The 27,023-nt window shown below is 36.4% G+C and overlaps 1 protein-coding gene and 1 pseudogene across 2 annotated transcripts; both read left to right on the forward strand.

The window, feature by feature from the left end:
* Positions 1-1,052: 1,052 nt before the first annotated feature.
* On the forward strand, positions 1,053-4,828 carry LOC121991802 (pentatricopeptide repeat-containing protein At3g21470-like). 2 transcript variants are annotated; one of them, XM_042545840.1, is made up of 3 exons: positions 1,053-1,470; positions 1,603-3,487; positions 4,516-4,828. In XM_042545840.1, the coding sequence occupies exon 2, from the start codon at positions 1,741-1,743 to the stop codon at positions 3,397-3,399; it is 1,659 nt and encodes a 552-aa protein (XP_042401774.1). In that variant the 5' UTR covers positions 1,053-1,470; positions 1,603-1,740; the 3' UTR covers positions 3,400-3,487; positions 4,516-4,828. The 2 variants fall into 2 exon arrangements, with proteins under 2 accessions (XP_042401774.1, XP_042401775.1); XM_042545841.1 differs by having other exon boundaries at positions 1,053-1,411.
* Positions 4,692-19,773, forward strand: LOC121990165 (annotated as a pseudogene).
* Positions 19,774-27,023: the final 7,250 nt, after the last annotated feature.

Below are 27,023 nucleotides of genomic sequence, written 5' to 3' on the forward strand. Positions count from 1 at the left end.
TTCTTTCTATGCGTTTAAACAAATTCATCAATAAATTTTGATCAAAACTGATTGATGGAGCTAGAGACTTCGAAATGATATGAAATCAGTTTCTATTTGTTCGTCTAGTTCTCCTGATGGTAAAAATGCTATCAAACATCAATTTAACATAATATATTAAGAACAGTAATTTTTTAAATATGAATATATTTAAAAAATTAATTCGTATTCAAAAAATTACTGCTTTCAATATATTTGGTCAAATTGATCTTTGAGAGAACTAATATAATCATAAAAACTAGATGAACTCATAGGATCTTGTTTCATTTCATTCTGAGTTCTCTAGGTCCATCAACTGATTTTGACTTAATGAACCTATATTGATTTTATTTAGGTTTATACAACCATAGTTTAAAAAAAAAATCACTGTTATCAATATATTGTAACAAATTTATGTTTGATAGTATTTTTACAATCAGGAGAACTAGACGAACACATAAAAATCACTTTTATGTTATTTCAAAGTCTCTAGGTCCATCAGCTAATTTTGACAGAAATCAGGTAATGGTCTATACCTTGAAATAACATAAAATCATTTCTCTAGTTTTCTTGATTGTAAAAATACTATCAAATATCAATTTAACGCAATATATTGAGAGCAATAATTTTTTGAACATTAATGTGTCCGAAAAATTAATTTATGTTTAAAAAATTACTGCTCTCAATATATTAGGTCAAATTAATATTTGATATTATTTTTACAATCAGAAGAATTAGATGAACATATGAAAATTAATTTTATATAAATGGTCTTTCAGTCGATTTTGATTGAAATTAATGGATGAATTTTTCAAAGAGAATAAAATTGAATCAATTGATTTATTTTTCCAATTAAATTGATTTGAAGATGAGAGTGAAACGAGAAGTAGGTATGATTACTAATTTTGAATCTCTTATCTACTAGGTTCGGTAACAAACAGTTTGGTTTATTTTGAATTGGACCAAATTAGGCCGATCTTGAACCGCACCATAAACCGAAGCAAAGCCCATGACTGCGCGACTAGTCTCTACCATGTGGTCTCGAGTCCATGAAGGCGAGTGTGCCCCGCATCGCATTAACAGTGCGCCGTCCGCCACCGTTCTCTCGCCGCCGATCTCCAATTCGCTCCGGCGTTAATAACCGGGCGCTGACTTCTTTGCCTCATCTCCCCTCACTGACACTACGCTCGCCTTATCTAATTGGGTTTATCAGAGCGCGATGGCAGAGCTCGGATTTTGTGGAAGCCCGCAGTTTTGTTTCTCCATCATCTGAGTTCTTACATCGTGTTTTGCTTGTCTGGTCGTGGTAGAGATTGGTTTCAGCGTGCCACGGATGAGTGGATTATAATTGCTGGGTTTACCTGAAACCTCGATGTTTTTCTTCTCCGGAAAGGTTAGGTTCAATGATTTGCTCGTATTCTAGATCAAGGAGTTCCCTTCCTTTTCGAAATGGTCAGTTTTTTTTTTCAGGCTTAATACGTAATGCCTCTCTCTTCAATTTTCATATTGATACGATTAATTATTAATTATCGGAGAGGTTCATCATCGTTTTCCCTCCTCTGTTTTGTGTTTCCTCTGTTTCAGATAGAACGCGTGTTCCTTCTCAGCAATTCAGGTGATTCCTCGCCATGAGAAGCTTCCTCTCCTGATTCCTGCGGAGCAAATTGTAGCATGAGTCTTCCGTCAGAGCCTTCCCGTACTGCTCTCCAAGTGTTTGTGTAAATGCCACCAAGCTACCTCTACCTGAGGCAGCTCCACGCCTCGCTTATATACAAGGAGTCGCACGACGTATCACAGTGGAATCGGTTGTTTAGAGACTACCTTTCCCGTGGTTTCCCCAAAGAAGCGCTCCTTGTCTACAGCCGGAATCTCCCTGATAGAATCCACCAGCCCATCCTGCCTCTAGTGCTCAAGGCATGCGCCTCACTCTCCTTGGTCTCCTTTGCGCGATCTTTGCATGCAGAGTCTGTGAAGATTGGGATTAACCATGAGCTGTTGGTTGGAACCACCTTTGTTTCTGTGTACTCTAAATGCTATAGAACAGATGACGCCAGAAAGATGTTTGATGAAATGCCTGAGAAGAACGCCGTGACCTTTAGCGCGATGATTAGCGGGTATTTGATGAGGGGTGACATGGAGTCTGCTTTGGAACTCCTGAGGTGGTTGCCTGAAAGGACTCCGACAATCTGGGCTCTGTTGATTGAGGGCTTCATGAAGACTGGTGATGTCATGGCTGCGAGGTGCTTGTTTGACCGGGTTCCAGAGAAGTCAAGGACGGTCATCACGTGGACTGTAATGGTCCATGGTTACACTGTGAATGGCGATTTAGAGGCAGCAAGAGCGTTGTTTGACCAGATGTCTGTGAAGAATGTGTTTGTGTGGTCATCCATGATCACTGGTTACTTTAAGAAGGGCGACAGCAAGGAGGCTCAGTCTCTTTTTGAGCAAATTCCTGTGCGGAATTTGGTGAATTGGAATGCTTTGATTGCAGGTTACACCCAGATCGGTTGCTGCGAGAAGGCATTCGAAGCTTTTGAGCAAATGCAGAAGGACGGGTTCCAACCTGATGAGTTCACCATTGCTAGCTTGTTGTCGGCCTGCGGGCAGCTTGGTTCTTTGCATCACGGAAAGATGATCCATAAGATAATCAAGAGGAGTGGAATTAAGATGAATCACTTTGTCCTTAATGGGCTGATCGATATGTATGCAAAGTGTGGGAATCTTGAGCGAGCAAGGAGCATATTCAACGGGATGAACAAAAGGAACACAGTGTGCTGGAATTCAATGATTTCAGGCCTTGCAATTCACGGCAAAAGCAAAGAAGCGCTTGAGCTTTTCACTGCCATGGAGTCATCAGAAGAAAAGCCTAATGCCATCACCTTTCTTGTTCTTCTTTCAGCCTGCACGCATGCGGATTTTGTCAAGGAAGGACTAGAAATCTTTGCAAAAATGGACAAGTATGGATTGGCTGTAGGAGTAGAGCATTACGGATGCTTGATAGATCTCTTAGGAAGAGCAGGAAGACTGGCTGAAGCTTATGATATGATACAAAAGATGCCAGTAGCGCCCAATGAAGTGATATGGGGAGCATTGCTTGGTGCTTGCAAAGTTCACATGGACGTTGAGATGGCTGCCAAGGTGATGCTTCAGTTAGAACCATTGCACTCAGTTGCTCGATGCGATGCACCATATGTGATTATATCGAATATTTATGCTGCTTCAGAGAAATGGCAAGAAGCAGAGAGGATGAGAAGGGTAATGCAGGATAAGGGATTTCAAAAGTTTCCTGGTTGCAGTTCAGTAGTTGTGGCAGATAAAGAGCACCAGTTCTACTCTGGTGCCATTGGGGAATCTCGCATGCTTCAAGCTGTAGGACTCTGAGCATGAAGCTCTTTTTCTTCTCCAGAAAGGTTAGGTTCAATGATTTGCTCGTATTCTAGATCAAGGAGTTCCCTTCCTTTTCGAAAAGGTCAGTTTTTTTTTTTCAGGCTTAATACCTCTCTTGGCCTTCTTCCTCAGTAGCAATCTTTCATCTTTCTATGCGTAGTCATTTCACTAAACCAGTCCCTTTACTAACTTGTTGTATTTGCCACAGTTTGTTACTTTATTTAGCTCATGGGTGCCCTGTGTGGGCATAAATAAATCGCTAAACTGATCAAACAAATTGGTTTGATAACAATGAATGCAGTGTTTTAATCTAGGGACATGGATGTAGATTTAGCTGAATATGATGAAATACTAACTTGATATTTAGCTAAATATGATGAATTCAGATTATTGCTCTAATATGATGAAGTATTTTTAATGTTTTCCTCACGACATGTTGATATTTTCTTTTGTAAGAATTTATGATTCCGTGTGCACATTAGCAATTCCACTTTTAGTATGTTCATTAAATAATTTCAAACAGATATGGATATCTAAGATTGTTTTACTAGATTGACATGGATAGTAGCATCTTTTCAGGAATCACAACATAAATCAAATGAAGTTTGTTGTTAACTTAAGGAACTGATTGAATTGAATGGGAAGAAAACAACTCTAAAAACCTGCTATGACTAAGGCAATGGCCAAAACGTTTTAGTTAATCATCTTTATCACTGTCGTCATCACCATCATATTCGTCTCAAGGACTGACTACATAAATTTTAGTACTCAATGGTTATATCACTAGTAACTTGTTCCTAAAAATATAGCTTTAAATGATGCATAAAAGTTTGGTGGATGATATTAATAGTCTTCTCCTAAAATATAAATTAGAGAGGATCACGTGCACAGGAAAAAACTTAGATTCAGAGATTAAAAGCAATGTGAAGACACTGTAACTCCTATAAGAGAAATTACATGTTCAAGGAATTAAAATGATTCATAGGTTTATAGCTTGACTAGGTCATGTTCTACATTTCTTCTTTTTTACATTTTGCTCTTGATGAATCCATTAATTCACAAGCTGACTTCTTTCCCCAATGAGCATGCTTTCTACTTTCCCAAATGCAGGCTGATAAACATCGATTGAACTTCAAAGACAAGTACTCAAAGTTGTATTGGAACAATCACCTAATGCACCCTTTGTCGTGCCATGGATGCCAGGCATAGCAGCATGCTCTTCTTGATGTTAGTAACACTTGCAGGAAGAAAATTTAGCCATTTTACAAGATTGACTACTTCTCACAATGCTTCCAGGATTTTTTAGGAGTGATGGTGAGATTTCATATCTTTATTCTATACATCCTTGTAAATTTAACAACGGCATCTGTTCTCATTAGCGAATCAGTTCTGGGCTCCAGACTTTGCTTCTCAATTTGCAAAACATTTGAGTGAAATAAAACAGGATATATGGGTGAGGACTATTAGTGAATGCAGGAAATAAACTGGGCATATGGGTTGCAGAATTGTCTCAAACTGCCCTCAATGGGTCACTTGCTGATTATAGCCTGATTAGAATATCAAGATACTCTACATTTCTCATCTCAAAGTCGAATTGCAAGCTTGACAACGATGAATTTTGGTTGGATAAGTTGGATCAAAAGGACTGGCTTGCACCAAATGCAGTTCTGAAAATATTTAGACATGTGAGAAACCCTGAATCAATTATTAGTGCATTCAGAAAGGCATCTAGTCGCATGGATTATAGGCCTAATGAAACACTTTATAGTTTATTGATTGATAAACTTGCTCATTTTCGGAAATTTAGTTATGTTGATGTACTATTGGAAAGGGCAAAGCGGGAGAACTGTGAACTCTCAGATGATGATTTTTTTTATAGATTGATCAAAATGTACGGTAATGTGGCAAATCATCCTGATAAGGTCATTGAGATTCTCCTCAAGATGCCAGATTTTAATTGTTGGCCCACTGTCAAGACTTTCAATTATGTTCTTAATATGCTTATTAATACTCGGCAGTAGGAAGTTATACGTGAGGCTTGTTGGTGTAATGGCCTTTAGGTTTTGATATTTAATAATATGTTTAATGGAGCTTGATCAAGGTTAACATAGTCAAATGAGAAGTCTAGCCAGGTTAAAATTGATCAAGTGATTGCAAGTGGTTAGTAATATATCGAGTGACTAGCAAATCCAAGTAAGCCAAGGTGATTGATGTTTGGCAAAAGGAAAATCCTAGGAGAGGTAATCCTAAGTACCTAGGAGAGGTAATCCTAGGTAAAGAGGAAACTCTAGAGGGACGTAACCGTAGGTCTTGAAGGAGTGAACTCCAAGTAAAAGTCATAGTGAGTAAAGCTAGATGATGAAAGACCTAGTGAATGAAACTAGACTTTAGTGAGTGAAGTTAGGTGATGAAAGTTCTGGTGAGTGAAGTCAGACAACAAAACCCTAGGGGGAGGTAACCCTAAGTAGTGAGAAGTCTTAAAGGAGTAAACTCCAAGTATGTGTGATCGGATTGTTTCTGGTTGACCATGCGTGATCAACCAGATCAGCAGATTTTGGTAAACCTAAATATAGTTTTACCAACACTATTTTGCATTACTATTTTTGTTGTTGGGCTAATTTAATATTGCAGAAAAAGTCTTAGTGGATCAAGTGATCATACACTGAGCAGAGAAAGTCCAAACAAATCTGAAGGATTAGATATTTGGCAAGTGAATTGAGGTACACTACTGGAGGTAGTGAAGTGAGACCGTGTCCTATTAGGGACAAACCTTAGATACTGATCCGACTAAGAAACCAATGGTTTCTAAGTTGAGATCTAGACAGTCTTAATTGTCTGTTTCATGCATATATCTATTCTAACATTATTTTACAGGGAAAATATTATATTTATTCTAACCTTATTTTGCAGAATAAAATGCTCTAACTTTGTTTTACAAGTGTTCCATCGACGGAAAGTAAGGTTTAGTCGATGGATCCACAGATTGTTACATTGATGGAACAGAGTGTTCAGTCGATGGATGACATTCAACGGATCATATCAGAGCATACAAGGAAGATAAGGTTCAGTCAATGGATAAGGTGGTTTAGTCGACGAAACAGCTTGATTTACGAGATATGATGGATCGAATCACAACAAACAAGGAAGGGCAGAGGTTTCGTCGATGGATCAGTCGACGGAACAACTTGATTTTTAGGATCAGACGGATCGGATCGCAAAACACAAGGAAAGATTAGAGATCTATCGACGGATAGATCATTAGTCGACGAAAAGGATCAGTCGATGAACAACTTATCTGTCGACTGAACGAGGGCTATAAAAGAAGGGCTCAAGATTCGAGCTGACATAACTTCTCTGTTTAAGTCATTTGTAGTTGTGTTTCATTCCGTCAGTACACGTGCAAGCTCTACTCCTACGACACCAGAAAGCTCACTGACAATCTATGCCTCTTGTTACTCAATAGTTGTCGGTATAATTATATTTAAATTCCATTATACTTGCACTTTCATTCATATAGTAAATTGTCCAATGAAAGCGGTCGATAATCACAGGTCTTGGAGTAGGAGTCACCACAGGATGTAAACCAAGTAAAAAATCCACTTATCTTTCGTCTATTTTTTTACTTCATTTCCATGACGTACTCTGTTTTTAACTAAAGTAAAGAAAAATTTTAAAGTGACGAGATCTCCCCCCCCTCAATGATCCTCCAATTAATATCGTAGCAAAGACTCTTGATTTTGGTGCAACTACTAATCAAGAATTTCTTTTCTTTGCTTTTATTTATTAAGGTGTTATTTTTATTTCTATTGCATTACTTACACCAAGACAAAAGTTTTGGAATTTCTGTTAAGTTTTCTTTGCAAGTACAATGGCTCAGTCCGAAGAATATCCAACTGTATGCCCCCCACTCTTCAACGAAAATGACTTTTCTTATTAGAAAAGGAGGATGGACATCTTCCTCAAAACAGACATTGAACAATAGTTCTGCATCCGCCAAGGCTACAAAGTTCTAATTGAATCCGGAGAAGTCCTTCCACCAGAAAAATGGAATGACAAAATAAAGAGGGAGATCCAAGTTGACTCAAAGATGCACAACACGCTCCAGTGTGGACTAATAAAGGAAGAGCTCAACCGAGTTAGCCCAAACGACAACGCTAAAGATCTGTGGGACTGATTAGTTGAGCTACATGAGGGCACTAACGAAACCAAGATAACTAAACTATACCTCCTATTAAATCAATTACTTAATATTAAAATGAAGGAAGGTGAGACCGCAAATCAACTCCATATGAGGATCAAGTACATCTTCAACGATCTACATCTCATTGGACACCAAATCGACAACCGCAACTTAATAAGATATGTACTAAACTCGTTCCCTCGAAATCCTTTATGGGCATCCATGGTGGATGCCTATAAAGTCTCAAGGGGTCTTTCCAAAATTTGTTTAGATGAACTTTATTGTGAACTTGAACTACACAAGCAGTCTAATTCAAGTTAAACCGAGAAAAGTATTGCTCTTATTGAAGGACCAAAATATTTACTAAAAAGAAGAAAATATTTTCTAAGAACGATCTCAAAAAGGTAATACAATCCACACTAACCAAGTCACTCTCCAAGGTGACATGCTATGCATGCAACAAAAAGAGGCACTACAAGTCCAATTGCCCAAATAACAAAGAAGGAAACTCTAAATCAAGAAGAAGGAAGACACTAACGGTTGGATCCTATGTGGCCGACTAGAGGAGGGTGAATAGCTTGAAATAAAATTCAACTCTTTCTCGTTCTTTTGACTTTGATTAGTAAGCACAATTAATTAACCAAAATAATTAACATAAAAGAAATAACAACTTATAAAAGAAATGAGTAAGAATACCAGAATTTACTTGTTTACAACTTAGGTAGTTGTTAATCCAAGACAGATAAAAACACTAGAAAGATCTTCGTTGAAGGTGGAGAAGCCTCTTACACTCTTTAATAACTAAGAAAGTTCCTAGGAAATGAATATAGAAGTTGTTGTCTATTTTCTAACTTCAGGAGTCATTTTATAACCCCTAGAAAACTCTATCCGAAACTTGAAGTAACCTTCAATAAGGTCCAAGACGCCTCCAATGTGATAACTTTTATCCGCCAAAGATAAAAGTTTATCTTTGGCCAACGACTATCGAAAGCGCTTCCAACAGGCTGGAAGGCGCCTTCGGCATTGTTCATAGAAGGCGCCTTCCTAGCCATTGAAGGCGCCTTTCCTGTAGTAGATCAGCTCCTTAGTTGATCTTCATTAGGTGATGCTCCGACCTTCCAGAGTTGAGCACACTCGAACCCAACTCTGGCCTTCCCCTCGAGTAATCCTCTGCTTCAACTTCTCGTCTCTCAAAAATATCGCACGCTTCTTTCTCATCCGTCAGCATACTCTTCCGTAGCACCTTATCCCTCAGACGCACCAAGCCTGACAACTCTTCCCATGTCATCCTTCTCGCTAGCTGAGTCTTTCGCTCAACTTATTGTGCTCCTAAGTTCCTGCACACTTAGACATAAGGATAAAACACAACAGGATCTAATTTGACTTAGTTGATCATACTAAAACTATCACAGGATAAATATTAATTTCCTCCTTTTCAAATGTGAGCAACATAAGTTAAGTTAAGAAATAACAAACATAGTGAAGTAAATTTGAGCATTAAAAATACCAATTAAAATAATAATATGCAAAATGTTCTATAAATCTCTCTATTTGATCACATTAAAAATAGGGGTAAAAGATTATAAGGGTTACAAACAGTGACTAACACTTAAAAAAAAATTGGAATTATTTTTCAAAAAATTAAATTTTTATAATTTAAAAATTAGTTTTAGAAGAAATAATTTTAAAATTATTTTTATTCGTTAAAAAATTATAAAATTTTTTATAACGATTAAACACACTCAATCAAAATAAATAAAATTTCTACGAATAAATAAAAATTAAAATAAATAGTAATTAATTATTCTATACAAAATATGTTTTTTTTAAATAATACTTAACAAATAGATTTTGAGCTCAAAAATTCTTGCAACTTTTTCCCAATATATAAGATAGACATTATGTCTTCATAAAAATAAAATTTTTGAAGATTGAATTTTTAAGAATTTTAATATTAAAATTTAATATTTTAGTAAAAAATTCATCGAAAATTCAATAACAGTAAAAAAAATTTTGAAAATATATTTTATGATAGAGAATATGATATTTTATCAAAATAAAATAAAATTTTTAAAAATAAATTTGTGAAATAATTTTAATTTTAAAAATAACAGCTGCCAGGAGGCCGCCGGCGTCCAGCACAGCGGCCAGGAGGCTAGCGGTGGCCGGCACAACGGCCACCAGGCTGTCGACGGCCGGCACAGCGGCCAGGAGGCCGCTAGCGGCCGATACAGCCGCCACCAGGCCGTTGGCGGCCGACACAGCGGCCTGCACAACGGCCACCAGGCCACTAGCGGCCGGCACAACGGCTAGGAGGTCGCTGGCGGCAGGCAACTGCCAGCGCCGGCCGGCACAAAGGCCAGCAGGGTGCTAGCAGCCACAAAGAAAGGAAGAAATAAACGAGGGGAGCTACCGGCGAGATTGGGGAGGAGGAAGAGGAACGAGCTGGCTGTCGCGCGCGTGGAAAGAAGGGAAAGGGGTCGGGTTAGGGTTTTTTTTCCGGCTTTACCGACGGAATCTAGATCCGTCGGTAAAGCTATTATTTAAAAAAAAACAAGTTACCGACGAAAAGTATTTTCCGTCGGTGTATTTTTTAAAAAAAATACATATTACCGACGGAATTAAAATATCCGTCAGTAATGTCGGAACATTACCAACGGAATCAAAGATTCCGTCGGTAATGTAAATATTACCGACGGAATATTATCTTCCGGCGGTAATTTTCAGACATTATCGACGGAAATTGTTATGCGTCGGTAGACCCGTCGGTAAAGTTATTTTTTTTGTAGTGTATGATTTTTGTTAAAAAAATCATAAAAACTAATATAGTGGTCACTAATAAAATCTTTTTTCATGAAAAAAATTAAGATTTAATTAATTTTAAATAGAAATTATATAAAATAATTTATTTGAAAAAGTTAGACAATTTTAAGTAAAAAAATATTAAATCAAATTAAAAATAAAACATGCATAAAGATTTAATCTATGTATGATTTTGGAATTCAATATAGGTTCCTACCTACTGGATTAATCAAAAATTTTCTTAGAATATAATTTTTATTACTTTTTTGATTTGACCCCCTTTTGGGATCTATAATACCAATTTTGTCCTTGATAATTTCTAAAATTTGATGTAGTAAAATTTGAACATGCAGAATTTTTCAAAATTTCTATTTGTTCTTTCAATTTTTGTTTTTCATCCTTTAGTTTATCATATATTTCTAAAAGACACACATTCGCTAAGATTGCTTTCAATTCTAAAGCTACCTTTTTCAAATTAGTATTTTTAGACTTAAGCTTATATAACGATCTAATCATAGATTTAATATTTGAATATAATTCGTAAGGAGGTAGTAAACATACCTCACTTACCAGAGCCGCTCTGAAGCTTGTTTCTTCCTCCTTACTGTAGGTTTCTTCTGAGGAGCCTCCCCTTTCGTTTGTGCTCTCCTCCTAGTGATTTGTCATCAGTGCAAGTCCAACGTACTCCTCCAAATCAGATTCTGATGATGACTCATCCCAAGTTGCTTTTAGGGTTTTGAGGCTCGGTCCTTTCTTATTGTCCTTCTTCTTCTTCAGTCTTGGGCAGTCATCCTTGATGTGATCTTCTTCATTGCAGTGATAACATCTCATTTTTCTCTTTCTTCTTTTCTTGGCCTACACTTCATTGAATTTATTTGATCTAAAAAATTTCTTAAATTTTCTTAACATAAATGTCATTTCGTCATCGTCGAGGGGAGTGTGACATATAATTCGTCCTTCTTAGCTTTAGGGCAATCTTATTTAATTTTTCTATGTCCTGAGTATCTACACAATGAAACTCGTGAAGTTCAAAAGTAAAGAATAAACTTTCAAGTGTACTTACCTAGAGATCCTTAGAGATGTAATAAACATCTACTAAGGTTGACCACTCTGGAGTTTTCAGAAAGACGTTAAGTGCATACCTTAAAGAGTCACGATTTGTTACATTTTCTCCGAGGTTGTTAAGTTGAATGATAAGATCTTTGATCTTAGCATGGAGTTGAACTTCCTTCTGTCCCTTGTTCATACGGAGATTTGTCAGTTGACTTTGGAGGATGCCTCGTCTCACTAATTTTGCTTCCAAAGTGCCCTCGTAAAGTTCCAGGAATTTCTCCCAAAGCACTTTTACGGAGTCGTAGCTTCCGATCCGGCTAACCTCCTGGGGCGGAAAGATGCTAAGCAGATGGAATTCCGCTTTGCCATTAGCCATGAAGTCGGCTTATTACTTCTTCATCCACATGCACTCTTCTTTGTCGACTCCTTGTTGATTCTTAGGTGCTACAAAATCATATTTTATATTTAACAAAATTTCAAAATCAGTCTTGAAGAATACCTCCATGCGCTTTTTCTACATTGTGAAGTCTCCCTCGAATTTTGGCAAGTAGATGCTGGATCCGGTCATCATCTTTGTGCTTCAATCGACAATTAGCCCTTCTGAGATGGTTGGGCTCTAATACCACTTGTTGGACACAGTGCGGCCGGCTAGAGGGGGTCAATAGCCTGAAATAAAATTCAACCCTTTCTCGTTCTTTTGACTTTGATTAGTAAACATAATTAATTAACCAAAATAATTAACATAAAAGAAATAACAACTTATAAAAGAAATTAGTAAGAAGACCATAATTTACTTGATTACAATTTAGGTGGTTGTTAATCCAAGACAGATGAAAGGACTAGAAAAATCTCCTTCGTTGAAGGCGAAGAAGCATCTTACACTCTTTGATAGCTTAGAAAGTTGCTAGGAAATGAATACAGAAGTTGTTGTCTATTTCCTAGTTCCACGGGTCTTTTTATATCCCCTGAAAAATTCTATTCAAAGCTTGAAGACACCTTCAATAAGGTCCAAGGTGCCTCCTACGTGATAACTTTTTGTTGGGATTACAAGGTTGCAAACATAGTCCCACATTGAAAACACATGGGAAAGATCATGGGTTTATGAGGGAAAAGATATCTCCATTGGCATGATACCTTTTGGGTCGAGCCCAAGAGCAAAACCATGAGGGTTTATGCCTTAAGTGGACAATATCATGTCATTATGGAGATATCTAAATTCTTTTCGATCCTTCAATTGGTATCAAAGCCCGGACTGCCAAAAGGTTTAACTGTCGACTGTGCACAAAAGCTATGGTCTGATTGAGCCATGTTGGTACAATATTGACCTCGAACAAAGAAAGTGAGGGCTCCTATCTTCGGATCAAGAGGACCAGATACCAGAAAGGAAGTCCTAGTTGCGGCTAGGCAAGGAAGTCCTAGTAGATCGGGTGAATCAAGGGGCAGGAAGACCTTGTGGGTCAAAGATCAGATATGGGAAGCATGTGGTCCTTTGTTTGAGGGGGGGGGGGGATTGTTGGGGTTGCAAGGTTGCAAACATAGTCCCACATTGAAAACACATAGGAAAGATCATGAGTTTATAAGAGAAAAGATATCTTCATTGGCATGAATTCTTTTCGATCCTTCACTTTTATCCGTTGAAGATAAAAGTTTATCTTTGGCCAACGACTATCCAAGGCGCCTCCAACAGGCTGGAAGGCGCCTTTGGTGCTATTCATAAAAGACACCTTCCAAGCCATTGAAGGCGTCTTCCCTGCAGCAGATTAGCTCCTTAGTTGATCCTCATTGGGTGATGCTCCGACCTTCAGAGTTGAGTTCACCTGAACTCAACTCTGACCTTCTCCTTGAGAGCTCCAACTTCTTATCCCTCGGAAACACAACACGCTACCTTCTCGTCTGCCAGTGTACTCTTCCGCAGCATCTCATCCCTCGGACGCACCAAGCCCGTTGACTCTTTCTCATGTCATCCTTCTCGCTAGCTGTATTTTTCGCTCGACTTCTTATGCTTCTAAGTTTTTGTACACTTGGACACAAGGATCAAATACTATAAAACCTAATTTGATTTGGTTGATCATATCAAAACTATCACGGGGTACTTACACCAACGACAACCGAGGAATCATACACAAACGAACCAAGACAAAAGAATGTCTTGCTTCTAATGGCAAGAAAGCAACCCGACGAATCCAAGTCAGAATATAAGTCAGAATTAAGTCAAGAAGACGAGTCCGATGGAGAATCAAGCCACGGAACCGTATCCATTTCCGAAGGTTCCCAATAGGGAATATCTAATTTGAAAATCAAATTCTTTAAAATTATTGCATGCTTAAAAAGGAAACTAACTAAATCTAAAAAATAAGTAGAATTGCTCCTTAAGTAAGTTAATAGTCTTAAGGCGCAAATTAACCCAAAACTCTCAACTAACCAAGTTCAAAATGGAAACCCAAATAAGGTTGCAAGACTTGAGGAGGAAAATTTATATTGAAATGAGAAGTTGAGAGACTTAAGGGAACGCTTGAATGGTTCACTTTGGGATCCAAGAATCTTGACATGATACTTAGATCACAAAAGGTCATGTACAACAAGTTCGGTCTCGGATATCAATCTAAATCAACAAGCAACTCATTTTTTTATCACTTATTAACCAAAATAAAAATTATGTTAAAGTATGAGTTCTGAAAGTTTTTCTAACAAAGAAAGTAGAACCAAACCAATACTATGTGCCTAAAAATGATATTCATCACTTAAACATAAACCATAAAATCTATGTTCCAAGGGAGGCAGCAAACTAGTTGTCACCTCAATAACTTAATTTACCTGTTTGGGTATTTAGGACCAATAATATTAGGAAACATTTTAACTTAGTTCTATAAAAGACTGGGATGATAGTAGGTCAGGGAAGTTAAGTCGAAAGTATGTTTGGGAGAATCATATGTGTTCAACTTGGTGCAATCGTCTTAGTGGACCCAACTAAAGGTATTCTTATCTAGTTTGAACTAGTTGAACCAAGACTTAGTATTAAATTTTTTGAGCAAGACTATTTTGAGAAGTATTTAGAAAGTGGTCCCTTGTGATACTTAAGAACGTCATATATCTTGTCACTAACTGAAAACTTATTCTTAAGAAGTTTGCTTGATGGACACAAAGCTAAACCCGAAGCCAACATTAGTTAAAATTGCCCCATGAAAATTAATTAAAACTAAATAAAAATCTTAAATTAACTTAATTCAAAATTGAACCTAAATTAATCAAACTTAACCTTAATTTGATTAATCTTAAATTAGCTAAACTTAGTCTAAATTTAAATTCAAATAAAACATAATTTTAAGAATAAAATTAAACTAAGAATAATTAAACTTAAAATCAAATAAATTTTAAACTTAACTTAAATTAAAATAAAAAGGTAAAACTTTAATTAAACTTAAACTTAAATTAAGATTAAACTTAAATTAAGATTAAACTTAAACTTAAAATAATTAAAACTTAATCTTAAATGAAACTCAAAATAATTAAAACTTAATCTTAAAATTAATTAATAAAAATTAAACTTAAACTTAAACTCAAACTAATCAAAACTTAATCTTAAAATTAATTAATCTTAAAATATATAAAAGTTAAACTTAAACTTAAATTAAACTAATTAAAACTTAAAATAATTAAAACTTAAATTAAAAACATAAATTAAATAAACTTAAACTAAAAAACTTAAATGTAAACTAATTGATGCCTTAAAGATCAACTTAATTAACTTTAAATCAATCCTTAATTAATTAATTAACTTTAACAATAAAACTTAATAATTAAAATTAATCATTCAATAATTAATTCTTAAATTAATTTTAAATCTAGGTTATAATAAATTTTAAACTTAATACTTAATTAACTTCAACCTAATTAATATAATTTTTAATCAATTTTAAATTAATCTAACATTAATATTAACTTAATTAAAACTTTATTTTAAATTAACTATTTTATCATTATAAAATTAACAATTAATCAATCTCAGTTCAATCCTAAATTAATTAAAACAAATAATAATTCATAATTAATAATCATTAACTTAATTTAAAATCAAACAAAAACAAATCTTAAATTAACTAATTAATTATTTTATTAATAACTTAATCCACATAATTAATTTTAACATCATTTGAATTTCATTCTAAATTAATTTAATTAATCTAAAATCAACTTAATTCAATTTAACTTAATTAACCATTAATTAATAATTAACTTAATCTTCATAGTTAATTAATAAAATTTAATTTAATTAAATTCAAACTAATCTAAAATTCTTAGTTAAACAAATCATCTCATATAACTACATGATTACCATATTTGAAAATTCTAGAATGGGTGAAATGCTAGGAAAAGTAAATTGAAAATATTTTTGATGAACACCTAAACTTTTAGGTCTTTAAGTTAACCACGAATACCCTATTGGATATATGTAAATGGAGAAAAGGTGGAAGAGGCATGAAACTTCATTGTGAATGAGACTTTAATCTCACTTTAGGAGTTTAAAGGTATATTAGTTGGTTTATATTAATTCACATGCATTAATGATGTGAACAAATGCATGGAGAGAGACTCTCTCTCACGCGTGGGTGCGTAGGGAGTGCAAATCCAAGACCTGAATTGCACTGAACTAAGTTGACTCATATGTGAGCACGACCTGTGCACACTGAATGCCGGACCAGTCCTTTTTACTGCTTATTTAAGTGTATAACGGATGCATTAAACTGAGGATTAATGCATAATGTAAACGGCCGAGTGAAACATGGGTGTTTCACTGCTCGACGAATAATGATCAGTAATGTTCATTGGTATGAGCTCCTATATAAGGAGGCTACAATCACAGGAAACATACACACATAAGAAGAAGCTCTCCATCTTCTTTCCCCTCCTCCGCTGTCATGAATCTCTTGCTCGGCGGATTACTCGTGGTAGTAATCGGGTGCATCTTAGTTCGTCATGACCACCAGTACTTGGTGCGCATCACGGTTAACTATTGTATCTTGGGAAACAGATGACTCGAAAAAACCTTGAAGCATAGTCGGAGGTGGGGCGAATTTGTTTCAAGGAAACTATGTCCATTGCAGGCCTCAGCCTCTTCATCCACTCAGCTGCACACCCGTTCGACCACACACTCGCTTGGCCGCTCACTCACTCGGCCTCTTCCTCCGCTCGGCTGCACGCCCATCCGGCCGCACGCTCGCTCGGCTGCTCACTCACTCGACCACTTTGTTCACTCGGCCGCTCACTCGGTCGACCTCTCTAACCGCTCGGCTGTTCTGCTGGTTGGCCACTTAGCCTAATCGTTCTACTTTGCTGCTTTGCTCACACTGTCCGGTCAGCCTCTTCGCCCGTTCGGCCATCTCCACCGCTCGACTGATCTACTAGCTTTGTCACGTGTCAACTCTTCCTCATAACCCACTTGGTCAATCTGTCCACTCTGCCAATCTACGTCAGCGTTTAGCACTTGGTAGAAAATCAACCATTGCTGATAGCCTGAGATTATCAGTTCAGGTCATCTTGACAGATAAGTTGAATTTAATTTAGTATAATTTAAATTCGGTTAATTCTCCAATATCTCCGGCAGATTGTTTCTCCAACATACCATTAGACACATATGTATATTTTCCTTGTGGATAACAAGAATATCCTAAGAAGTGTGAGGTTAAGGGGGAGAATCTATTGAAATACATATTTTAAAACTAAAGTTAAAAATTAAATATTTTTTAAAACTATGTCTTCAAAGGAATTTAAAATTTTTTATATTTGAACTTCTTTTCTTCTCAAAATTCTTTTGAAAATATTCTTAAAATCATTTTTAGAAAACATGATGAAAAATATATTTTGGAAAGATATTTTTTTAAAATCATGTTATAAATATTTTTAAAAATAATTATTTTTGAAATTACAGATTATTATGCAAAATTCTTTGAAAATTAATTTGTACAATATTTTAAAAATGCATGTTTCCAACAAAGAATATTTTTGAAAAATGTTTAGAAAGTTGTTCAAAATTACTTTGAAAATTATTATACTATTATATTTTGGCAAATATATTTTAAAAATTGCCTTTGGAAATATTTTTAAAATTATTTTGCAAAATCTAAAAATTATGTTTGAAAAGGAGTTTTTCAAAATTGAAAATTATCTTTTAAGAGGATAAAGATATTATTATTGGTGCAAAACTTAAGGAATACTTTAGAAATCAAAATATTTATGTAAGTTTCTTTTTGATGAATGACAAAATGGGGAGGAGGGTTTAAATTAGAAACCTAACTCTTTTGACTTGATAAGTTGGATTAAGTAATTAGTCTAACTTAAATATATTTGTCAAAAATCAAAAAGGGTAAGATTATTGGTATAATCGACCTCCAAGACTTTGATGTTTAACAATATATTTAATGAAGCTTGGTCAATCTTAACTTAGTCAAGTGAGAAGTCTAGTATGGTCAAGATTGACTGAGTGACTGCAAGTTGTGAGTAGTGTACCGAGTGACTAGCAAGTTCAAATAGGTCAAGGTGACCTGATACATGGTAAGAGGGAAATCCTAGGAGGATGTAACCCTAGGGTCTTGGAGGAGTGAACTCCAAGTAAAAGCCCTAGTGAATGAAGCTAATTGGTAAAAAACCTAGCGAGTGAACTAGGTCCTAGTGAGTGAAGGTAGGTAGTGAAAGGCCTAGTGAGTGAAGCTAGGTGATGAAGCCCTAGGGGGAGATAACCCTCGATAGTGAGAAATCTTGCAGGAGTGAACTCCAAGTATGTGTGATCGGATGGTTTTCGGTTGACCTAAGTATAATTTTATCAACACTATTTTGTATTATTATTATTTGCTGTTATGTTAATTTAGTATTGCAAAAAAAATTTTAATAGATCAGACGATTAGACACTGAGTAAGAGAAAGTCCAAATAGATCTCAAGAACTAGATGCTTGGCAGGTGAGTTAAGGTAATTTACTGGAGATAGTGAAGTGAGATTGTATCCTATTAGGGACAAACCTTATGTACTAATCTAACTGATGAAGCCAATGGTGGTTTCTAAGTTGAGATCAACATAGTCTTAACTGTCTGTTTCATGCATATATCTATTCTAACATTGTTTTGTAGGGTAAAGGCTATATTTATTCTAACTTTATTTTGCAGGATAAAATGCTCTAACTTTGTTTTACAGATGTTTTGTTGACGAAAAGTAAGGTTCAGTCTACGGATCCACAGATTATTCCATTGACGGAATAGAGTGTTTAGTTGACAGATTGGGCTCATTCAACGGATCAGGTCGGAGCATACAAGGAAGATAAGGTTCAATCGATGGATAAGGTGGTTTAGTCAATGAAACAGTTGATTTATGGGATCTGATGGACTGAATCACAGAAAACAAGGAAGGGCAGAGGTTTCGTCAACGGATCAGGTGGATCAGTCGACAGAACAACTTGATTTCCAAGATCACAGATAGGATCGCAACACACAAGGAAATATTAAAGATCCATTGACGGATAGATCATTCAGTCGACGGAAAGGATCAGTCAATGGAACAGCTTATCCGTTCACTGAACGAGAACTATAAAAGAAGGGTTCAGGATTCAAGTTGAAAAAACTTCTCTGTTCAAGTCAATTGTAACTGTGCTTCATTCCGTTGCTACACATGCAAGCTCTGCTCCTACGACATCAGAAAGCTCACCGACAACCTACGCCTCAAGTCCTTCAAGGTTTACTTAAGTGCTCTAAGATTATGTGTAACCCTGGACACTTGTTCCTTTAATATTCTGATCAAAGGCTTGTGCCAATGGGGAAAAGATGGGTGCTCCTTTTTCTGTGCTCCAGGAAATACCAAACCAAGGATGTAAACCTAATGCAACTACTTATTCGACAATAATGTATTATCTTTGTAAGCATGACAGGGTAAGTGAAGCACTTGATCTTTGCGAGACAATGGAGAAATTTGATTGTTACCCAGACACTAACTTTCAACATTTTGATTTCTGACCTGTGCAAGCAAGGAAAAGTGACCGAGGCTATGGTGCTGTTAAATACTATGAAATTAAAGGGATGTTATCCAAATTCAGGCATACACCAGGTGCTACTCTATGGTTTTGCTCAGTTCAAAGAAATTTGTGGAGGCTAAGTATTTTATAGACACAATGATCTCTGAAGGTAGCAGGCCATGTTTCTCATCATACAAAATAATTATTGATGGTCTTTGTAAGGAGAACTCTTTGGCTCATGCTGAGATGGTGTTGGAGCAAATGGTGCATCAGGGATTTGTTCCTCGAATGGGGACATGGAAGATATTACAAAAATGCATGTTTTTAGAAGACAAATAATATTATTGCGTATTTTGTGTAATCACACAATTATTAAGGAAGCAAAGTGAAGCTAAGGCACTGCACCATGATTTCAGATTGCGGGTAGGATAATTCTTGTGGTTTGTAATGGCTTCTTTGGTTCAGCACTTCATCTAGGATTTCAGATACGCTGTGTGTTTAATTCAAATTTTAAGTTAGATTCTTTAAACGAGCATGTGTTAATTATTTGATAGATTGTTGTCAACTCTGTTGGATGGTGTCAACTTCCCACGTTTTCTTTTACCCCTCGATTCCTTCAAAGTCAATCGATCAATACGGGTCTGGACTCAATTGAGCCAGGTCCTAGCCCGAGTCCATCTAATTGATTGCAACAACTATCGGGTCTATCCAAAATCTATGGATCGGCCGGGTCGATCACATTCCAATAGAGTAAAGAGATTTGATTAATATCGATAACTCGTCTTATTATTATTTTTTTCTCAAGAGTTGTATATATCTAATTTTGCTTGGCATTGTATGCTTATCAAAGCCAAAAGATAAAGGAACAGAACTAAATTATCAGATTTATTCCTCTTTGAAATACAAAGTAACTTAGCTTGTTGAATTTTAAATTTTTTCTAATACATACGATCAAGCTACAACGAAAATAATGATAGATAAGTAGAAAAATATTGACTTGCAAATTTCACTATATATATATATATATATATATACTCGGATTGAACCACTAGCTATATACCTATTTAGTTCAGAGATACGATGCCGGATGAATTTTCCGACTCAGTGGTTATGCTCCCTCCGAGTTGGTACTCACTCTACCATGTTCAAAATAATCTTCAGCCGATCAGATTAGCCCAATTCTAATGGTTATGTTCCCTTCGAACTAACACTCTCAACCAACTTAGACATGCTACTTAGCTGATTGGATTGCTGATTGGATTCCTCTGATCCCCCAGGGTTGTGCTCCCTCTGACTCTGATCCAATCGGCTAGCTCTAATATCACCTTCCAGTTGGATTCTTCTAACTTTAGTGGCTCGGCTCCCCTCACTTCCTCATAGATGTGGAGAAATTAATAGGCAGAGAAAAGAAATACCATAAGACTTTTTAATAATCTTATTACTAAAGTCAATAGATTTATTTATACAAATTCTCTAAAACAATAATGGAAAGATTAAATAAGACATACAATCATAATAATTATAAACATAGTAATAGAATATACTTGGAAATATTATTTTTTACTATTTGATTCATATCGATCTTGATTATGTACCAAATATAATAAATCTCAATTGATTGAAATCAATTAGAAATTATTTCCATTATTGTCATTACCCCCGACAAACTCAACGAGAGTGCCTGAACGTTGAGTTTGAGTGCTAATTTGGTGAAATGTTGTCTAAATAATTGCTTGGTAAATATATCAGCAATTTGATCTTCCGTAGAGATATAAGAAACTGAAAGTTGTCGAGTCGTCACACGCTCGCGAACAAAATGAAAATCAATCTCTACATGCTTGGTACGAGCATGAAAAATAGGATTTGTCGCAAGATAAGTTGCTCCAATATTATCACACCATGTTTTAGGCGTAGCAGTTGGGAAAAAGTGTAATTCTGAAAGAAGAGATTGTAGCGAAATAATTTCTGACGTTGCATTAGCGATAGCTTTATATTCAGCTTCAGTACTCGAGCGAGAGACTATAGGTTGCTTCTTTGAAAGTCAGGAAATAAGATTTCGCCCAAGAAATATAGCATATCCACTAGTAGAACGTCTATCTTCGGGAGATCTAGCCCAATCTGTATCACTGTAGGCAATCAACTCTCGTGAAGACTGACGATATAAAAGAAGACCATGTAGAATAGTGCCTTTGAGATATCGAAGAATTCTCTTAACACCTTCCCAATGATGTTCAGTAGGAGCATGCATAAATTGACAGACACGATTCATAGCGAAAGTAATATCGGGTCGTGTAATTGTGGTATATTGTAGGGCACCAACAATCCTACGGTAGATCTGGGAGTCAGACATCGAAGAGGAGAATGAAGGTGCAGTGAAACCACCCTCAATGATTGGTGTGGAGATAGGACGTGCACCATCCATTTTAGCTCGTTGTAGGAGTCCAGTAATATATCTGCTCTGAGAGAGAAGACATCCTTCAGAATGTGAGAGAAACTCTATGTCAAGGAAAAAAAACGAGCATTGTAAGATCCCGAGCAGGAAACTCTTAACGGAGAAGATGTAGTAAAGAAGTAATGCCGTTTTAATCACTACCAGTTATTAATATATCATCCACATAAATCAGAACAAATATTGAAAATTCCTCATTACATTTGTAGAATAGGAAAGAGTCTATTTTTCAGCACGAAAATCCCTGAGTATGAAGCCAGGTAGATAGACGATGAAACCATGCACGAGGTGCTTGTTGAAGACCATATATAGATTTCTGAAGTTGACACACATGTGTTGAAAGTTACGAGTGGATGAATCCAGGAGGTTGCTCCATATAAACAGTTTCTTCAAGATGTCCATGAAGGAAATCATTGGAAACATCTAATTGGCGTATTGACCAATTGAAGCTTACAACTATAGATAGTAGCAATCTGATAGTTGTAATTTTGACGACTGGACTAAAAGTATCATTGAAGTCAATACCTGGCTGTTGATTAAAGTCTTTAGCAACAAGGCGAGCTTTGTAAGATTCAATAGAACCATCTGCACGATACTTAATTCGGTAAACCCATTTAGAGCCCACAATATTCATAGATGGGGTACGAGGGACTAAGTGCTAGGTCGCATTACGAAGAAGAGCATCAAATCTGTAGCTATCGCAGCACGCTAATTTGGATCTTTGACTGCCTGTGTAAAACTAGAAGGCTCAACAAAATTTGAAGAAACAATAAGAGCACGTGAAAGAGGATAACGAGTGGAAACTAGTTGACATCATGCATAAATATCGCTTAGAGGAAGCATCCGCCGAGGAATATTATCATCAGAGCTACTCGGAGATGAGTGGTCAGACTGATGAGAATTAGAATTAGAGAGTGGATCACCACTAGCCGCCAAGTCTACTGGAACTTGTGGAGATGGAGTAGGACCCAAGATACCATCCCCCTTTGGACTTTCAATATGTCCTGATGAATCAATATATGGGGCTTCTAATATATTGCTTGGTGATATTTGATAGTTGCCTTGATTATCTGAAGAAGGATCTGAGGTAACAACTGCAAATGGAAATAGAGATTCATCAAAAATAACATGTCGAGAAATATATATCTGACTGGTCGAAATATTGAGGCAACGGTACCCATGATACAAATTACTATAACTAATGAAAACACATTGTAAAGAGCGAGGATTTAACTTATGCTTAGAGTAAGGTCGTAGCCAAGGATAACATGCGCAACCAAAGATACGAAAGAAGAAGTATTCTGGAAGACAATTATAAAGTCTTTCCAAGGGATACTTATTTTGAAGGAGTGGAGTGGGTAAACGATTGATAAGGTAAACTGCGGTTTGTACGACATCATCCCAAAATTTAAGTGGAACCGACGCATGATTAAGAAGAGCTAAGGTAGTTTCAACCACATGACGATGTTTTCTCTCGGCGGATCCATTTTGTTCAAGAGTGTGGGGACAAGAGACTCAATGGATAATGCCAGAGGAAGCAAGATGGCGATGAAGCGCTTGAAACTCTCCACCCCAATCATAATGAAGGGAGAGTATTTTACGATCAAAATAGCGCTCAACTTGTTTTTGAAAGCGACAAAAAATATCACAGAGATCAGACTTTCTTTTCATAGGAAAAATCCAAGTAAACTTGCTGAAATTGTCAATAAAAATAACAGAATAAAGAAAACCTTGATTAGATAAAATAGGAGCAGGACCCCACACATCAGAGTGAATAATTTCTAAAGGAAAATTAGATGTGCGAGAAGAAGACACAAAAGGTAATTTATGAGATTTTGCTTTCATGCAAGCTTCACATAAATGAAAAGAGGAGGCTAAAGAAATTGGTAAATCATATTGGTTAATGATATTCTGAACAACACGTAAAACGGATGACCAAGACGTGCGTGCCAAGAGAATTTATCAGTGCGTTCTTCAACAAACGCATTAGTATAGGTGGGCTGAAGATGATAAAGATCATCTTTAATATTTCCTTGAAGTAAATTATTTCCTGTTGTGGGATCCTTCACAAGACAATGATGAGGATGAAATTCAAAGAACATATTATTATCAAGAGCAAACTGATGGACGGAAAGTAAAATTTTAGTAATAGAAGGAATATGAAGAGTGTTGTGCATGCGAAAAGTACGACCGCATGAGTGAAAAGATGTGTTTCCAATGTGAGTAATTTGTAAATCTGAGTCATTACCTATTTGTACCATGTCGGGTCCATCATACGACGAAGTTTCTGTGAGAATATTATATTCCGGTGTAACATAATGAGTTACTCCAGAATCCGGATGTCATTCTGGGTTCTCAAGAGTCGATGAAACTATATTAGGAGAGATAGAATATGAGAATGTTCCAAATTGAGATGACTGGGCTGGAGATTGCCAAGAATATGGTGGTCGATATGAAGATGCATGCACTCCTTGTGAAATAGTTGGTTGTCCCAAAGTTACAGGACCACCAGTAAAATTTGAGTCAAATCTTTTAAGACATTGAATTTCAATATGTCCAACTCTGAGACAAATTTGACATCTTCTCCGACTACAAGATCAATCAAATCTTCTAGAGTAATGAATACCAGTATGACCAACAATGTCATAAATTTGACATCGGTCTAAACTTTACTTTTGACCACTTTGACATCGTTCAATATCCGACATCAAAAATATCCTGGGGGGCTAGGCTCAGGGGGCCGCTAGGGTGGCGGTTGCACCTTTTTGCTCAAATATCTGACATCAAAAATAAATAACTCGTCCCTTGATAATAATAAATTTTGCTGGAAGAATTTTTGTGTGATGGCTGGAAACAGGGAGTAGCAGCAAAGTTTGCTGCCTTCTTTTGCTAGTGGAAGGCTGCTGTTCCAGACGTGGACCTTTAATTTGGATGGAGCAAGCTTTGGCTGGATAAGCAGCAAGGGCCAACGGCAGTTCTTCCTCGGCAGCTCTTCCTTGTTGTCCGGCCCTGCTGGCAGATGCCGCTGGCGACTGGCGTCGGTTTGAGCGGCGGCGGAAAGAAAAAGCTATGACTTTATCGTTAGCGGCAGAGAAGGCACACTACTGCTACAAAGGCTCAAAAGGAATAGAAAAGATTATTATTATTATTGATATTATGATTTTGAAGATGAATTAGATCTCAGTGGGAATAAAAAAAACAAAGTAGAAAGGAAGAGACGGCAGCGAGTTGCGTCTACAAAATCAGCATAGAAAGGAGAAAAGAAGCAGAACGAGGAGAGAAACGAAGAAAGAGAAAGCAACAGTTAAAACAAAAAAGAGAGTAATTAAGAGAAATTAATTAAGAAAACAGAGAAATGGAAACGGTAGAAAAAAAAAAAATAGATTGGTGGAGGATCATGATTTTGATATCATCTAGAAATTAATAGGTAGAGGAAAAAAATATTATAAATTTTTTTTATAATTTTATTACTAAAGTCAATAAGCTTAGTTATATAAATTATCCAAAACAATAATAGAAAAGATTAAATAAGACATACAATCATAATAATTATAGACTTAGAAATATTATTTTTTACTATTTGATTCATGTCGATCTTGATTGTGTGCCAAATATAATAAATCTCAATTGATTGAAATCGATTAGAGATTATGAACATGCACATAATTAGGCCAGTTCAAGACCAAGGGCTCCACACCCTGATATTTATACTGTTCCACTAAGACCCCCGGTATTCAATCCCCTTTCTTTATGGGCCAAGCCTAGGAAGCCCAATGAGCCCTGCGGTTCATGGACTGATCTTGTAATAAATGTTGCACGTACGGTGCCAGAGACACATGGGATATTATCATTATACACAGATAGAGAATATAAGCGATAAGACTCTGGTTGATACAATAAATGATTGATTGATAGAATATGAGTGATGAGACTAGTTGATATAATAAATATACAGCAATTTAACATATTTTTTTTATCATAGCATGCTGCTTAATTAATGAAAAGAAATTATTATCATAGAGGTATTATAAAAAGAGCCTGCTCCTGTGAGCATAGGTAGGCTTTCACAGACATATACATTACATTTTCTCTATTGTTTATCTTCCACATCTACTCCACTAACTTGAGCTTTGAGCGTCGGAGTGGCCATGTTGGGACACCCCCTGGCTTACTTACTAACGCTTCCTTTTCCCCATCCCCTCAATAATCTTATAGATGTTGTTGTTGCAAGACCCTCTTCTAGTCAACTTTGAAGTCAGCTCACCGGTGGTTCAACCATTATCAATTTCAAATAGAATCAAATTTGGCATGGTTTGTGGGAACATATGTACTTCTAATCGAAAACATGAAGATGAATGACACCGGAAGTTCCACTATCATCACTCTATCATAAGAAGACCTTGACTTGCTAGTAGTTGCTAAAGTGAAAGAAGTCATGCAAAGGCAACAAGTCGTGCATTCCTCACCATCGAAAGTATCTACTGTAAGTACCCCAGATTAGTTTTGATGTGATTAACTGAATTAAGTTAGGCTATGCGCTTTTTGATACCTTGTGTCTAAGTGTGCACGAACTTTGAAACACAAGAAGTCGAGCGGAAAATGCAACGAGCGAGAAGGATGACACAAGAACCGAGTTGACGACTCGGTGCATTCAAGGGACGAGGAGCTGCGGAAAAGTACACTAGCGGACGAGAATGACACGGGCGGTGCTTCTTAGGCACGAGAAATCGAGTAAGAAGATTGTTCGAGGAGAATGCTGAAGTTGGGTTCGGGTGAGCTTAACTTTGGACGGCCGAAATATCATCCAAGTGATCTGACAAGTTAACTACTGAGTTGATTTTGTCTAGTGTCTAAACTAGGTCAAGGCACCCAAACGACATTCAGCGTAGGTCCAGATGCTCAGAGTTGTCTGAGCCATATCAATAAGCCATTGCCGAGAGTTCAGGATAGAATCTACGTTAGTCAACTTTAGGCGCACGGATCGGTCTAGATTGTGAGATATGATAATAAAAAGAGTCAATCAAAAAATTATCTTATAGATTTTTTTTTTGAAATTTTTAGATTTTAAATGAATTCTTTTATAGTTTATGGGAAATGTTTATTTATCTTAATTTTTTTTTTCTTTTCCTCTTCCAATTCA

Source organism: Zingiber officinale, chromosome 6B, assembly GCF_018446385.1.
Source record: "Zingiber officinale cultivar Zhangliang chromosome 6B, Zo_v1.1, whole genome shotgun sequence".
In the NCBI taxonomy this organism is placed as follows: Eukaryota; Viridiplantae; Streptophyta; class Magnoliopsida; order Zingiberales; family Zingiberaceae; genus Zingiber; species Zingiber officinale.

Excerpts from the sequence above, each read along its gene's own strand:
- LOC121991802 (XM_042545840.1), top strand. The coding sequence starts at position 1,741 with ATGCCACCAAGCTACCTCTACCTGAGGCAGCTCCACGCCTCGCTTATA.